This window comes from Procambarus clarkii, chromosome 65, assembly GCF_040958095.1.
Source record: "Procambarus clarkii isolate CNS0578487 chromosome 65, FALCON_Pclarkii_2.0, whole genome shotgun sequence".
NCBI lineage: Eukaryota > Metazoa > Arthropoda > Malacostraca > Decapoda > Cambaridae > Procambarus > Procambarus clarkii.
The window spans coordinates 24,809,952-24,827,229 of record NC_091214.1 but is presented as its reverse complement, the minus strand read 5'-3'; the positions used below and the strand labels follow the sequence as shown (position 1 = coordinate 24,827,229).

Genomic DNA, 17,278 nt, shown 5'->3' with positions numbered 1-17,278 from the left:
TTTGTTAGAGTTCTTAAAGTTCTTTCCACATAACTTGTTGGTTGTGTGGAGCCTATTTTCTCCTATATTTCATAACTTGGCATTTATCTAGGTTGAATTCCATTTGCCAGGTGTTTCTTCATATCCTTATCTTGTCCAGGTCTTCTTGAAGGACATGACAAGTCTGGTATCGTCCCTATTAGCTTAGAATCCCCAGCAAACATGTTCATATTGGTCTGTTTGACTTCTTGGTAGATCATGCGTATATGCATATACCGTAGAGGATGAATATTACTGGTACCAGAACTGAACCCTGTGGTACTCCAGTGGTGTGTGTGTGTGTACTCACCTGGTTGTACTTGCCGGGGGATTGAGCTTCGGCTCTTTGGTCCCGCCTCTCAACTGTCAGTCAACGGGTGTACAGATTCCTGTGCCTTTTGGGCTCTTCATTTGAGAACTGCCTACACAGTTTCATTTGAAACTGTGTGTGGAGTCTGCCTCCATAACATCACTTCCTAATGCATTCCATTTGTTTACTACCCACAGTATAAAAGTTCTTCATGATGTATCTGTGTTGTGTTGTGTTGTGTGGAGGAAGAGAAGCACCGCCACAACCCATCAACACCCAGTAACATGTGACTGTGGGAGCTTGTTTTGTCCCCCCCCCTCCCCTCACCCCCCTCTCCCCTCACCCCCACAACCCCTCCCTCCTCCTATCCGGTGTAGACACAGGGGTAGACACAGGTCCTGGGGGGTGTACTCTCTTCCTCTTTGTGGGAGAAGGGGGAGGTTAGTGTCCTACACCTGGCTTAGACACCTCACACCTGTCCTACACCCGGGTACCCCTCTCCCACATCTGCCTCTACATACCCCCACACACCTGTCCTACACCCGGGTACCCCTCTCCCACATCTGCCTCTACATACCCCCACACACCTGTCCTACACCCGGGTACCCCTCTCCCACATCTGCCTCTACATACCCCCACACACCTGTCCTACACCCGGGTACCCCTCTCCCACATCTGCCTCTACATACCCGCACACACCTGTCCTACACCCAGCTTTCAACGCTCTGAAATTTAACATTATAATTTATCCTGCAAAATATAAAGACGAAGCACTTCAAGGAATCGCAATAGTAATTATGAAATAGCTTTTACCACCTGAAATATTGGTCTATAAAGATACAACCACAGATAGAGAGAGATACAACTACAGATCTAGATACAACCACAGATACAAACTACAGAAAAACAAAATACAGCCCATCTTTAAATAAAAGTACATAATAAGTATGTGATGGAATGTACAAATATGTAGTGATGCTCCACTAGACAGTTAACATATATATATATATATATATATATATATATATATATATATATATATATATATATATATATATATATATATATATATATATATATATAATTTTTTTTTATTGTAAACTTTATTTTTCCGTATTTTATACAATTAATAGTCCAAAAATGGTGTACTAGCGGTGCAAATGGTACTATAAGTACTATTATTTCAAGAGGATGGGGTTAGATAAGCTTTGAAGGAAAATACTAAATAGAATTATTTTAGCTCCTGGCTCCTGGCCGGGCTTGGGGAGTAGAAGAACTCTCAGAACCTCATCCAGGTACAATCCAGGTAGAGAGTGTAGGGAGGTTACAAGTGGAGTGGCACAAGATCTGGTCTAACACCAGGGTTGGACCACTGGTTAGACCAGCTAACAGGTGAGGTGATAATATAAACATTTCGGGCCGCTGCAAGCAACAGCCTGGTGGACCAAACTCTCACTTGGGGAGTAGAAGAACTCCCAGAACCCCATCAAGCAGGTATATGTGGGCCTGCGGGCCGCTCCAAGCAACAGCCTGGTGGACCAAACTCTCACAAGTCAAGCCTGGCCTCGGGCCGGGCTTGGGGAGTAGAAGAACTCCCAGAACCCCATCAACCAGGTATATGTGGGCCTGCGGGCTGCTCCAAGCAACAGCCTGGTGGACCAAACTCTCACAAGTCAAGCCTGGCCTCGGGCCGGGCTTGGGGAGTAGAAGAACTCCCAGAACCCCATCAACCAGGTATCAACCAGGTGCTTCACAGGTGAGAGAGTCATTTACCGAAGTTATTGCAGATTATTATTATGTTCTTAGCTGATGCTGTGAGTAATATTAATGTGTGTATATTTTTGTGTTGTTTCAGAGCGCGTGTTGGAGTATCTGGGGGTCCCGGTGACTTACTGGTGAGTCTTTATGGCGGGTTTGGTGTTATAGTGTTAGTGTTGTGGGGTTTTGAGTGTTTCCTGTGTGTGTGTGTGTGTGTGTGTGTGTGTGTGTGTGTGTGTGTGTGTGTGTGTGTGTGTGTGTGTGTGTGAGAATCAAGCAGGTGGTAGTCACTGAAGCGTAGATGTGTTTGTGTAGCGTTGTGGGGGCGTTAGTGGGCGTCTGGGTGTGGATGTGCTCTCTCTCTCTCACACACACACACACACACACACACACACACACACACACACACACACACACACACACACACACACACACACACACAGCTTGCAAAGGCATCTGTGACCATGGTGTGGTAGCCCACAAAATGAGGGCAATATGAATAACCGGTAAAGTAGGGCGATATTCAATTCAAACAGAACGCAAAGAGTAACAGTCAGTCAAATCAAATAGTCCAAGCACAGTTAAAAGCTCTGTACCTCAGGGTACAGTCCTTGCACCACTGCTTTTCCTTATTCTCATATCAGATATAGACACAAATACAATTCCTATTTTCGTGTCATCTTTTGCAGATGACAAATCAGCATAAAGAATTTTCGGCAGAAAAAAATTATAAACTACAAGTTGATATTAACGAAGTTTTCGATTGGGCAGCGGGAAATAACATGATGTTTAACAGTGATAAATTCCAGGTACTCAGGTACGATAAATATGAGAACCTTAAACATGATACAGGAAACAAAACACAATCAAATTTGCCCATAGTAGGAAAGCAGCATGCAAAGGATTTGGGAATAATGATGTCCGACGACCTAACGTTTAGGGAGCATAACCAAGCACATACTGCGTCAGCCAGGAAAATGATAGGATGGATTACGAGAACTTTCAAATCCAGGGATCCCATCACAGTGGTTGTACTCTTCAAGTCACTTGTGTTGTCCCGTTTTGAGTACTGCTCAGTACTCAAAACTCCCTCAAAACTCAGTACTCCCCCCCCCTCTTCAGAGCAGGAGAGATTGCTGAAATAGAGGGAATACAGAGAACATATATGGCACGCATAGACGCGATAAAGCACCTAAATTATTGGGATCGTCTCAAAGCTCTCCAAATGTATTCTCTGTGCAGACGATGAGTCACAATAACGTGGCTGAAGATATGTAGTCTAAACCACACACCAGAAGGTGAGGAGACGACGACGTTTTCCATGGTAGAATAAGAACATACTAGAGGAAAGGGTACGGAAGGAAATGCAGAATAGAACCAGTGAAGAGTAGAGGTGCCATAGGCACAATCACTGACAACACTGTCTGAACATCAGAGGTCCACGGTTATTCAGTACTTCTCAGCAAGTACAAGAAATAATGCCGGAACAAAGGTGGACTTCTTCAAGAAGCAGTTAGATAAATTTTTGCAAGAGGTGTTGGACCAACCGGGTTGTAGAGGCTACGTGGGCCTGCGGGCCGCTCAAAGCAACAGCCTGGTGGACCAAACTCTCACAAGTCAAGCCTGGCCTCGGGCCGGGCTTGGGGAGTAGAACAACTCCCAGAACCTCATCAAGCAGGTACAACCCAGGAGATGAGAAATATGTAAGACAGGATTAACTATTACATATAACCATATGTTACATAACGACATATAACCCAGTAGACATACCGTCCGAGAGAGTGACGTTGGTTAAACGTTAATTTAGCGTTAAATTGACGTTACTCCTCGATACTGTGGCCACTTGGAAGATTGTAAGGGATGATGACAAAGTACAATGATGGCAGCTCTGCGTCCTCGTCAAGGCCACTAGTATTAGTAACCCTCAGGTAAATTCAGGTAATACACAAAGTAGCAGAGATATAAACAACTTTCCTAGTGTTAAAACCGTCAGTAAGGGAGAATAGGTTAGACGAACAAGTCGTTAAATGTTAAAAGTGATAAAACTCTGGAAACTGATCCATTGTGTTAATATAAGAACGTTTGGAAGGCGGGGCTAGGAGCTTAGCTCGACCTTGAAAGGGACCCAAACCCACGCCCCACCCACGCCACGCCCACAGTCGCCCACGTCACCCGTCAAGTGGAGGATCATTCTTCATCCACCTCCATCTTGTCAGGTGAATAAAATATATTTCGGCAACTTTACACTCATGTGTTGCATAACAAATGAATTGGTGTTGAAGGTTGTTTTGTAGAGTGAAGATTGTGTAGTGTTGCGCGGCTCCTGGAGGTGGTGGTGTGGGTGAGGAGGAAGTGGGCGAACTGTGGTATGTCCCACCCCCCCCCCCCCCACACACACACACACACACACACACCAGTGACGGAGTGTGCCGGTTTGGCGCCACGCCCCCATCACAACAATAACACTGGCTTTGTGCGCACTTCTCACACATGCACACACGCGCATGCATGCACCCACCCACACGCATGCATGCACCCACCCACACGCATGCACCCACACACGCGTTCATGCATGCAGGAGCGCGCACGCACATACACACACCCACATGGGGTAACCGATTAACCCCGTAACACGAGGATAAATACACAAATAGTAAACACACACACACAGTGTATTAATTTAAAACTAATTAGTATTTTAACTAATTAGTATAAATTAGTATGAAAGCTAATTTTCAGACCATCTAGAAATGGTCTGAAAATGACTACTAGAATGTAACGCACAAAAATTGCAAAGTTATGAGGCTAGAGATAGAATTAAAAGGTCCTCAGAGAATGAGGAGGAGGCAGCTTCCCATATCAGAAAATTCTAACTTTGAGGTAGACAAAACCACAAATCTCACACCAGTCACACATCAGAGTAACGTGGCAACATATGCCAAACTGGTCAATTCAGGAAAATAAAACTTTCCTTAACAGCAAAAAAATCCTTTCCTTAAGACCACTCAATAGCTCGGTTGATAGAGCTTGGGTCTTACATGCAAGGGGTCCACGATTCGAGTCTCCTATAACCCAGGAGAATGGAACAGCCTTCAGAAACTTTGACAACAGTGTCTTGGGTCTCAGTAGTAGAGTGGGGTTCTTTCTTGACTCACAATCGGCAAACCCGGGAATCCAGTAGTAGTTGGGCGCGTTTCCTATCACCTAATGGCTCTGTTCACCTAGTAGTAAATAGGTACCTGGAAGTTAGTCAACTGTTGTGGGGGTTGCATCTTGGGGAAGGAGCTTGACTTCTATATGGTGGTGGGGGGGGGGACCGAAATAAGCCTAATGTTTAAATATAAACAGGCTCCCTGTCCCCGACAAAATAAATTATTAATTTAAAATTTAAATATGGTAGGGTAATCAAGTGAATGGCGTCATAACACTAAACTATTAATGTTCGTAACACGAGGCTACACCCCCCCTGTTCGTAACACGAGGCTACAACCCCCCTGTTCGTAACGCGAGGCTACACCCCCCCCCCCCCTGTTCGTAACACGAGGCTACAACCCCCCTGTTCGTAACGCGAGGCTACGACCCCCCTGTTCGTAACACGAGGCTACAACCCCCCTGTTCGTAACACGAGGCTACAACCCCCCTGTTCGTAACGCGAGGCTACGACCCCAATCCCCCTTGATTCCCGTTTTCTTCAGCCCAGACTGTTCTAACTTGTGTATCAGCCTTGGTCGGGGGACCAACCTGTCCTCTCAAGTAACATCCTATTTTGACGTCAGAATATCACGTAATATCAAATAATAACGTCAACACGAAACACAGCGTACAGGGCACAATCAGATCTACTCATAGAAGGAAGGCAACATGTAAAAGATCTGGGAATTATGATGTCTGACGACCTGACATTTAGTGAATATAACCGAGCAAATATAGCGGCGGCGGCCAGGACAATGACTGGATGGATTATGAGAACGTTCACATCCAGGGACCTCACAGCAATGCTGATACTATTTAAATCACTTGTGATGTCCCGTCTTGAGTATTGGTCGATACTAGCTTTCCCCTTCAGAGCAGGAGAGATTTCTGAATTAGAGGGAATACAGAGAACATATACGGCACGCATAGACACGATAAAACATCTAAATTATTGGGAGCGTCTCAAAGCTCTCAAATGTACTCTTTGGAAAGGAGACGAGAAAGGTATAAAATAGTATATACATGGAAGATACTGGAGGCCAGGTCCCAAATTTGCACAGTAGAATAACAACATACTGGAACGAAAGATAGGGAAGGAAATGCAAAATAGAACCAGTGAGGAGTAGAGGTGCCATAGGCACAATCAGAGAACACTGTCTGAACATCAGGGGGTCCAAGGCTGTTCAACACCCTCCCAGCAAGCATTAGAAATATTGCTGGAACAAAGGTGGATATATGAGGCACTTGGATAAGTTCTCGCAAGACGTGCCGGACCAACCAGGCTGTAGTGGGTATGTGGGCCTGCGGGCCGCTCCAAGCAACAGCCTGGTGAACTAAGTTATCACAAATCAAACCTGGTTCGGGGAGTACAACTCCTAGAACTCTCTCCAGGTATGCTCCAGGTATCGTGTACTATAAATCATAGCTACTTACTAAATTGACGGGCTGTTACGTTTTCTATTCATGGGTTCATCGGTTAGGTTCGGGCAGTTTAGTATATTCACTTTTGTGACGTTTTGGCAACTGGAGAAGACGTGCTGCGGTCAAAGAATTTTGGGCTATGAGAAATGCAATTCAACCAACCCTCTCTCCTTGTGACCCTTGTAGTAGTAAAACTTGATCAGATTTAGTTCCTAAGGCATGACTTGGCTGTACTCACCTAGTTGTGCTTGCGGGGGTTGAGCTCTGGCTCTTTGGTCCCGCCTGTGGTGGTCCTGGGAGATGTGGGGGGGGGGGGAGTAAAGAGGAAGGAGAGGCATAGGTGAAGGGAAGTTTAGAAGTGGGAAATACAGTGAGAGTTATGAAAGCAGGCGGGCTGTCCGCCTTCCATGTGAAGGGTTGTCGGGTGTGTGGTGATGCACACTGTTGCCCCCGTGGACTCTGTCACGTTCTGTAGTAACCTTCCCGCCTCACTAATCTCCCCTTCCGTCCACCAAGCAACAGCCTGGTGGACCAAACTCTCACAAGTCAAGCCTGGCCTCGGGCCGGGCTTGGGGAGTAGAAGAACTCCCAGAACCCCATCAACCCGTTCTCTCTCTCTCTCTCTCTCTCTCTCTCTCTCTCTCTCTCTCTCTCTCTCTCTCTCTCTCTCTCTCTCTCTCTCTCTCTCTCTCTCTCTCTCTCTCTCTCTCTCTCTGTCTCTCTCTCTCTGTCTCTCTCTCTCTGTCTCTCTCTCTCTGTCTCTCTCTCTCTGTCTCTCTCTCTCTGTCTCTCTCTCTCTGTCTCTCTCTCTGTCTCTCTCTCTCTGTCTCTCTCTCTCTGTCTCTCTCTCTCTCTCTCTCTCTCTCTCTCTCTCTCTCTCTCTCTCTCTCTCTCTCTCTCTCTCTCTCTCTCTCTCTCTCTCTCTCTCTCTCTCTGTGATTCGTGAATCACCCATGTGATTCGTTGCCATGGGTGTGTATTTATAGTCGGCTCTGTGTTCACATTATGACTTGTGACATAGCTTTATTAATGTCACGAGAGCTGGCGAGGAGCTGGTTATGCTTGGAGCGAGGGATTAGTGGTGGGTCATTGTTGTTGACTGGGGGCAACATTGGGCAGAGATGTCCTCCCCTGCCACCTTGAGGGTGCGGTGTGTGCTACTAGTCTATTTAGACGGCACTCAAGATAGTCAAGGTCTCCCCTAACTGCTCCACCCCTCTCCCTTCTCTTTCACACACACACACACACACACACACACACACACACACACACACACACACACACACACACACACACACACACACACAATGATAGCTGAGTGGCAGCGAGCAGGGCTCGTAATTTCGTGGCCCGGGTTCGATTCCCGGACCATGCAGAAACAAATGGGCAGTTTTTCACCCTGATGCCCCTGTTACCTAGCAGTAAATAGGTACCTGGGAGTTGGCCAGCTGTTACGGACTGATTCCTCTGCGTGTGTGCGTGTGTGCGCGCGCGCAAGAAAAAAAAGTTAGTAGTTAGTAACAGTTTATTGATAGTTGAGAGGCGGGCCGAAAGAGCAAAGCTCAACCCCCACAAGCACAACTAGGTGAATACACACTGCGGCAGGAGCAGCAGTGGTCCAGGTGTTGAAGCGTCCTCCACGGTCTCCGTCCGCAGGGCCAACCTAACACGCCAATATACTCATTTTTTTCGTTATACGACAAAGAATGCTGGGAAGACGGGACGCCACGAGCGTAGCTCTCATCCTGTAACTACACTTAGGTAATTACACACACACACACACACATACATTGATCGATTGTAGACGATTGTAATGCCGTTCAAATTGATCTAGATAAAATAAGTGCTTGGAGCGTAAAGTGGCAAATGAAATTCAATGTGGATAAATGCCATGTTATGGAATGTGGAATCGGAGAAAATAGACCTCACACAACTTACAAATTATGTGGAATGGCATTACAGAACACTAATGAAGAACAAGACCTGGAGGGGGGGGGGGGGTGGGGGGAGGTTGGAGGTAGTAAGCTGTCGCCAGAGGAACACATAAAGAACATTGTGAGAGGAGCGTAATGCGTCGCTTTCCAACTTCACACTTGCTTCTAATTATATGGATGGTGAAATACTAAAGAAACTGTTCATGACTTTTGTGAGACCAAAACTGGAATATGCAGCAGTTGTATGGTGACCAAATCTCAAGAAACTGGAAAAGGTGCAAAGGCATCCTACAAAATGGCTTCTGCAACTGAAAGAGTTGGGAGAGACTAGAGGTGTTAAACATGTCAAAACTAGAAGATAGAAGAAAGTGAGGAGTTGATCACCACTTACAAAATACCAACAGGAATCTACCAAATTGACAAGGAAGAATTCCTGAAACCAGCAACATCAGGAACAAGAGGACACAGTTTCAAGCTAAGGAAACAGAGGTGCTGAAAACATTAGAAAGTTTTCTTTTGCAAACAGTGGTAGACGGTTGAAACAAGCTAAATGGGAAGGTGGTGGTGGCCAAAACCGTTAGTAGTTTCAAAGCGTCATACGACAAAGAGTACTGGGAAGACGGGACACCACACGCTTAGCTCTCATCCTGTAACTACATTTGGGTAATTACTTAGGTAATAACACACAAAATAAGCTCAGGACATACACAGTACACCGATAGATTGACAGTTGAGAGGCAGGACCAAAGATTATAAGCTCAACCCTTGCAAGCACAACTAGATGAGTACCCCAAATTCAAAAGGGAATCAACTATCATTAATATTATACTTGAAATATATTACAAGGTAGACTGGTTGCATAAGTTAGCATGTCATTAATCACCATATTAATGTAAGGTCATTCAGGACTATTGTTTAAACTGTCAAACATACGTTTAATCTGTGAAATATTCGTTTAAACAGTAAAACGTACGTTTAATCTATCAAATGTACGTTTAAAGTGTCAAAGGCATGTTTATTAATCTGTCAAACGTACGTTCACTACAACTCTAATATGTATGCCATTGCTACGTCTCACCGACGTGGCTTCTATAAGCACGTCTCTGAGCATAGGGTGCACAATAAACTACCGCTCACAGGATGAGTATGGGGTGCACAATAAACTACGACTCACAGGATGAGTATGGGGGTACACAATAAACTACGACTCACAGGATGAGTATGGGGGGTACACAATAAACTACGACTCACAGGATGAGTATGGGAGGTACACAATAAACTACGACTCACAGGATGAGTATGGGGGGTACACAATAAACTACCGCTCACAGGATGAGTATGGGGTGCACAATAAACTACGACTCACAGGATGAGTATGTAGTGGTCGGTAGCATTAATAAGTGTGGTGTATTGCAAATCTGCACGTGGACATAACATCACATGAGAACAGGAGACATGGCAGGATGTGCAGAATATCCCTGTTGAAAAGCAGAGGTACAATAGGCGCTCAGAGATGAAACTCTATTAACATCAGAGGCCCAAGACTTCTCAACACTTTCCATGCACGTAAGGCGGCATAACTGGCCGGCCTCTCACGGTGTTCAAGAGAGAACTCTATAGACATCTCCAAAGGATACATAATCCTTTGGTTGTGATTCATACGTCGTCCAACAACCTGGTTGATCAGAAAACCAACAAGGAGGATTGGCCAGAGAACGGGCCGAATGGACATTGATCCTTGGAATCACCACAAGATAGGCATTACCCAAATCCTCCTTCTCCGCGTGTCCCTTTGCAGGCTCTCCAAGAGCCTGCAAAGGGCTACAGCAAACCCACGCTACGTGACATAGAGCAGCATTACAGTTGAGAGTGAGGTGTCATGATCCACCAGAGATATACACACGCAGGCTTCCCCCACAGTTAAATGTGGTTTACGGGCTCACCATAGCCCGTGCTACATGGACACTTCGTCCTGCGTAGCTAAATCTTTAACAACAACAACAAAAAAAAACACAGTACAGAGCACCATGCAACCTTCAGCGCACACGCAACTAGGGATGAGGAACGGGTAACACACTGCCACTGCCACGACAGTAGAAAGAAAATGCAGATATTGTGGACGACCAAATAGCCATTCCCTGAATCACTGTTTACTAAACTGTAATAAGTTCCAGAGTGAGAACCAAGTCACGGGAAAAAGTCGTGGGGCTTAATTAAGACATAGAATTGAGTAGTTGTGGCCTACAATACGGTTCCTCCACGTAGTCTCGCACGTGTTGGTCGTTGGATCATTACCACCAACGCTGTGATTGCAGTCATCAATGTGCAGCGAGTGACTGTCGCAAATTATAGTTTGATTTTCCTGTCCCATTGTCGGGGACAGGAAAATCTGTTTGGCTTATCGAAGTCCTCCCTAGACCGACTACTGACCATCCCAGGATGCATATTTATTTATTTAATTTATTTATTTATTTAATCATTACAACTGTATAACGCCAGGGTAAGTCCAGCAGTAAATGCAATTGTATTTACTGCTAGATGAAATGAGCCGTCAATTTGTAAGGAAACATGTTCAAACGTCTCCATTAAAATTCAGTTAGCTAAGCAAGTTGCTTTTATAGTACAATTAGTTCAATAACTGGAAGGCCAAGACCGTCAGTAGTTTCAGAGCGTTATATGACAAAAAGTGCTGGGAAGACGGGACACCACGAGCGTAGCTCTCATCCTGTAACTTCACTTAGGTAATTTCAAGCCTTTAAATGGAATGATTCACATCTGTGGTGAGCGAGTTACAACTTTACTAAGGCACTCCACATTCTCATCCAATGGTAGGGGTTGAAAATATACAATCATGTGCATTCACAAAGAAATATAACAATAACGTGATATATATCAATGAGAAAATCAGTTGGAGCACTGAGATGACTCGAATCAGGGCACTCCCATCTAAAGCTGGAGCATACAGTTGATGAACTACTGTACCTATATTAGAGTGCATGAGGGTTATCTTGAAGTTATCTTGAGATGATTTCGGGGCTTTTTTTTTTTTTTTTTAGTGTCCCCGCGGCCCGGTCTTCGACCAGGCCTCCACCCCCAGGAAGCAGCCCGTGACAGCTGACTAACACCCAGGTACCTATTTTACTGCTAGGTAACAGGGGCATAGGGTGAAAGAAACTCTGCCCATTGTTTCTCGCCGGCGTCCGGGATCGAACCCGGGACCACAGGATCACAAGTCCAGTGTGCTGTCCGCTCGGCCGACCGGGTAGTTGCATCCTGGGCATAGGAATTCCATGAAGTAACAGCTGTCGATGGGAAATATGTTTGTATGAATTGCTGAATATGTTTTTACCGTATTTGTATTCCATTGTCAGGAGCAGGAAGCTGGTTAAACTTATTGTAGTCTCTCATGCCAAGGACGACGTTGTCCACACAGTCACACATGCAAGACCTAATCATGCTGATCCTGATTGGTTGAGTGACACACATCAGCTACAGTATGAGAATTGCTCTGTTGCAATTCTCTCATCCTCTGTAATCCTCATCCTCTCATCCTCTGCAATGTGTACTGACGCTGTCCTGAAACATAGTTTTTTCCTCTCAACGTGGCTATACAGTAGTTCCTTTCTCTTTTTATATCTTTTAAGAGATTTCTGGAACATTATTTTGTGTATTGGCCATCTTTCTAACATGTTGCACATGAGACATGCTAAGATGTGATACATGACAGTCAACATTTTGAAAAAAAAAATAAAAAATATTGTTGTAGTGAAATATAACATGTTGACTTTTATGTTAATTTGTGTTGCAGAATCTGAAAGTGTAAACTTGGGCAGAGAGCTACCCAAAACTGTCAACCATGAAGACCAATGCTGCAGAGTACTTCGGAAGCCTCTCACCACTCAAGGGTTAGTATCTTGCAAGGATTAGTCTGTCTGGCTATTTAACTATCAGTTGTGGTGGAATGGTTCAGCTTGTGGTACAGTATTTTTTGTTTTTGTTTACCTGTCTTCACAACTGGGTGTATCTTTCCATGTATGTAATATGATAAAGGTTAGTAATATGGTATTGTTATGATATATGTTTCTGAGGTATAAACATTATAGTACAGTACTTTTGAACTGTAGAAGTCAAGCACTGACTTTTTAATTAATTCTTATAGGTAAAATACCTCTGTAAGTATATTAAGGTAATGAGGCACCTCACAACATTTGACATGTGCAATACGTGAAATACCAAAAAAAAACATGATATTTTATGTGATGTAGTGTTTTTACTTAAGCTGCCTTATGATATATAACTAGGGTTTGTTACAAAAATAATCAGTAAATTTTTTAATTAGGCATTCAAGTTCAAGTATGTTTATTGAGATAAGAAAGAAATACATCTCAAAGGGATAGAGTAGCTTAGGCTATTTCTACCCCCCCTTAATTAGGCATCCCACAACTTTGTATCGAATATCTCCATGAGAAAAGAAAACATGAAAAAAAAAAAATTGTGTGAACATAATCTTATCGCTGGGAGCCGCCTTTGTTTAGACTTGTCCTGACTGATAACTTTATCTCGACAGCAGGAGGAACATCACCTGGGAGCAGCCTGTATGAGGCCCATGTGCAGAATGGCAGGTCTGGCAGGTGTCACTGCTGTCCTTATGGTTACCACATTGACCTGGACTTCGTACGCTACTGTGAAATGCTCACGCAGGTTTGAATACATCTTTAGTTGTTGATATTTTGCAACTTATAAAATTCAGTTCCATGACATGTGTTTGGTTTTAGTTATTCATATTTGGCAACTTTTCAGTTTTATGCCATATATATGAGTGTCACAATGTGATGGCTTGCAGTGTACTGTCTATATTATGAGTTGCATTCTATATTTGTAACACTAGTAATTCAAAAAAATTATATTACTGTACAATACAAAATTATGTTACAGGATTTTGAACAACACGTAATTTTTTATTGCCTCTATTCCCGTACTTTAGGTGTAGACAGTCATGAAAGCCTCAGCCTTTTATATTGAAAGCTTATTGTGTGTTCCATATATAAAAAACTTATGTACTTTGTTTAAAATGCAGAAGTAACTTTTATAAGATAAAGTTTATTAAATGAACATGCCTCATAATGTATTCAGTAAGCTCAGTGTTATTCTTTATTCATTGGTTAAGGTTATAATAATGGATTTTCACCATTTCTGCACACTATGGAATTTTGTAAAGCTTTGAAGTCCCTTGATACATAATTATACATATTTTAAATGTCTCAAATAAAGAATAGTATACAGTATAAGTTAATGACATATAAATCAACTTTTAAATATAGTAACAACCAAATACATGTACGGTATACAACTGTGCTGTACTGTAATTGTATACAGTACTATAGTGTATAGATATGATTAATAATTGTACAAGTTATTGCTCTAAAGAAATTCTGCATACACGATTTAGCAGTGATTCAGATTCAGTGGATTGTCAGTACAGTATTTCTATATTTTTGGGAAAAATTTGTTTATTATTTATGCAAATGATAAATTGTGTATTTTTTCAAATTTGAGAATCAAACTCATATACTGTACAGTATATACATAGAAATAAAACTAAGAAGAAAAAAGCTGATGGCCTTTTATGATCATTTGTTTATCTGCATTATCACCACATTATCCTACATCCCCACACGGAACTCTCTTACTGCTACATCCACTATTTGCAATTTGCTCATGTATTTCAGTTACTATTTTGGATTTTTCCAATTTAATTTATTAACTATTTTTTAGTCAGGTGCACCTCATTGTAATACTGTATGTATAAATAACTTCACAGTTCAGGGGCTAATGCATATAAATTTGGATGTCATGGGCACTAGGATCCAAATTGTGATGGTTTAGTGAAATTAAACCACATTAATTTGAATACTTATTCTCACCAAGGAGCATCAACTCCAATGGTTTAGGTGGGTGGTTATGAGCCATATGCCTGCGGTTAGGCAAATGACGATTAAGATAAAAATTAATTTATGAGAACAGGATGTGATGAAACCAGCACTTAGATTATGCAGCAATAATAATGATGACAATTGTATAGATTATTTTGTACGGTTGTTTAGATTAAGTGACAGTTCAGATTAAAGATATTTGATTGGTAGGATCTTGCTGTACAGCCATTTGTAAAAATTTCAGTTATTACTTTAAAGAATTCTTGTGTTGAATGCTCTTACCATGTCAAAACATGATTACTCTAAACTTAAAAGAATTCCTCACTTGTACTAGGGTTCAAAGAACGACAATGCCACTCTACGACAGCTGAAAAAGCTGAAGCGGGCTCGCCGCAGACAGACCAAGTCAATGGAAGTGCTTCTTGGCTTGTCCCAAGGAAAAGACAATGAGGCACATGAGCTACAGCAGCCCCAGACCAAACTTGAAATTGTAAGTACGAATTGTTTTCACATACTGTATTTATATAGTGTATGCGTAAATCACACTATTGTATTGTAATATTGTATGCCTTTTTGGCCAAATTTCTTATTGACATATAGCTGACTTATTTAACCAGCCAGCCAGGGGGCTTAGATCCCCATGCAGTAATATCCATGAAAAAAATAATAGCTTATTATAGATTTATATTTTGTATTTTTCTCTGACTAATGAGGATTAAATTTTAGAAACTACTGTAGCAATTAGTATCTATATTTTGTCACATGATTTTTTCATTTGAATGGATTTTTAAGTACTGTACTTGTGGTCGATCTCGAACCCATTGTTGATGTGACGACATACTGAATTTTGTAACTAGTTCACCGAGATTGTAACTTGCTTAGCTAAATGAATTGTGGGGTTCAGTCTCTGAGCCCATTATGTGCCTCTGTAACCCTGTCCACTACCGCCCACAGGATGGGTATGGGGTGCATAATAAATTATTTAAACTGAACTAAGTACTGTATAATATTTCAATTCATTTTTATTTTGTTTTATGAAGTACTGCATTGAAAAATAGTTTTTCTGGTATATGGTACAGTGTTTGTTTGCTAAATAGTTCATAGTTCATTGGTGAGGAGAATTATTTAGCTTATTATATTTACCTTATTAAAGGAAACACAATACAGTGGAATCTTGAGTGACGAGCGATTCCAGTTACGAGCATTTCGAAGAAAGAGCGAGCAACTCGCAGAAAATTTCTCGATTGACGAGCTTCCGCTCTATTAACGAGAAAACCATGTGGTGCTTCCTAGCGTTCCCACTGGTTCTCACAAATTTTTGAACACCTCCAACGATGGCCAGTGGCCATCAGCATCTTTTACAATTGTTATTAGTTTGTAACATCTTAAAATGTAAATTAATGTTTATTTCCAGATTGAGGAGCCTGTAAAAATTGATTCGCTGAGCAAAGATGTATCGTCTTTCGTAAGACGAACTCAATCTTTGCGAGAACGAACGCCTCCTCCACCTCCTCCCAGGCGGTGTAGAACACCAGTAATGTCTGGTCCACCTCCAGATGTTATTAACACCACAAATTCTAGTCCTGGGTTAAATACTAGTTCTAATGTGGATGCCAGTGAAGCACTACAGGTAAACAAAAAATACTTTATTGATTCTATGTAATGTTCGTTATTAATTTTCCAGTAAAAGGTTTATCCACTGTTCCCAGGGTGTTATTTTGTTTCCCATTGTTGGGGAAAAGACGCCTTTTATGCTTATTGAGATCCCCCCTAGGCCACGAGTGGGGGAACCCTTTATCATATGAAATCCATATTTTACCTACCAAAGATTTCATAAGGCTGCACATTGTATTATGCTCTTTATATATTCAAATATGTCAAAAACAAATTTGCAGAGCATGTTTCATTAATATTAATTGCTTTCGAAGGCCAGACTTAATGCCATAAAAGGCTGCATGCAGCCTTAAAGCTGCAGGGTCCCCATCCTTGCCCTAGGCCAATGACTGATCCTTTCCCAGAGTGCAACTCACAACAGTTGAATAACCACCAGGTGCCTATTTATCCAATACAGCATTGTTTTATATTAATGACAAAGAACAAGACCAGGCCCTTCACAGTTCCTGGAGTTATTCATCTTTCCATTCCTGGCTATTGTACTAGATTCCCTGTATCCTCCTGGTTGCTAATGATAAGATGTTTTCAATCGGAAAAAGACAGTTGGTTTGCCACATGCTTATTGTGGACTGAAAGGAAGCTTTTTTCCTGTATTTAATGTGTTACTTTAAGAAGAGCAGTTGGAATAAATCACTATGATGATTTAGGCTTCTCTTGTATGTCTGTTTTCAGGGCCATTGCTCCCTGTGCCTCTCTGAAGGGGGCCATGTTCTGGCTAGTGGTTCCTGGTAGGCAGAACCCCATAGACTAATGCCCCATTCTAATGATTCGCATATTAGCCGTATAGCTCCAGGGAGCCTCTGAGGCTCGCCCAGAAAATGACGTTTCATTACATTCAACTCTGGTTTTTTGGTTGTTAACCAGTGTCTACCATTGTCACTCATAGTGATATTTAGGAAAAGCTCTGTAATTCTTGACATAATGAACAGGCCTTCTATTATTCTTTGTTGGATTCATGTTTTCTCCAATAATTTTCTAGCACCCTATGTGATTCGGTAGGGACTCCTGAAAATATCCCTGTGGGATTGGCTGTTTGT

General features: G+C 42.4%; 1 protein-coding gene across 10 annotated transcripts in view; it reads left to right on the top strand.

Moving 5' to 3' along the window:
* Kank (kank) overlaps positions 1 to 17,278 on the top strand; it is a 109,917-nt gene that overhangs the window by 54,418 nt on the left and 38,221 nt on the right. For 8 of the 10 annotated variants that reach the window (XM_069309650.1, XM_045763206.2, XM_045763212.2 and 5 more), the window contains 5 exons: positions 2,184 to 2,223; positions 12,443 to 12,539; positions 13,202 to 13,335; positions 14,902 to 15,057; positions 15,982 to 16,197. In XM_069309650.1, coding sequence (XP_069165751.1) covers positions 12,491 to 12,539; positions 13,202 to 13,335; positions 14,902 to 15,057; positions 15,982 to 16,197 — 555 coding nt within the window. In that variant the 5' untranslated portion in view covers positions 2,184 to 2,223; positions 12,443 to 12,490. The remainder of the gene's footprint in view (positions 1 to 2,183; positions 2,224 to 12,442; positions 12,540 to 13,201; positions 13,336 to 14,901; positions 15,058 to 15,981; positions 16,198 to 17,278) is intronic. The other 2 variants (XM_045763208.2, XM_045763207.2) reach the window with 2 other exon arrangements.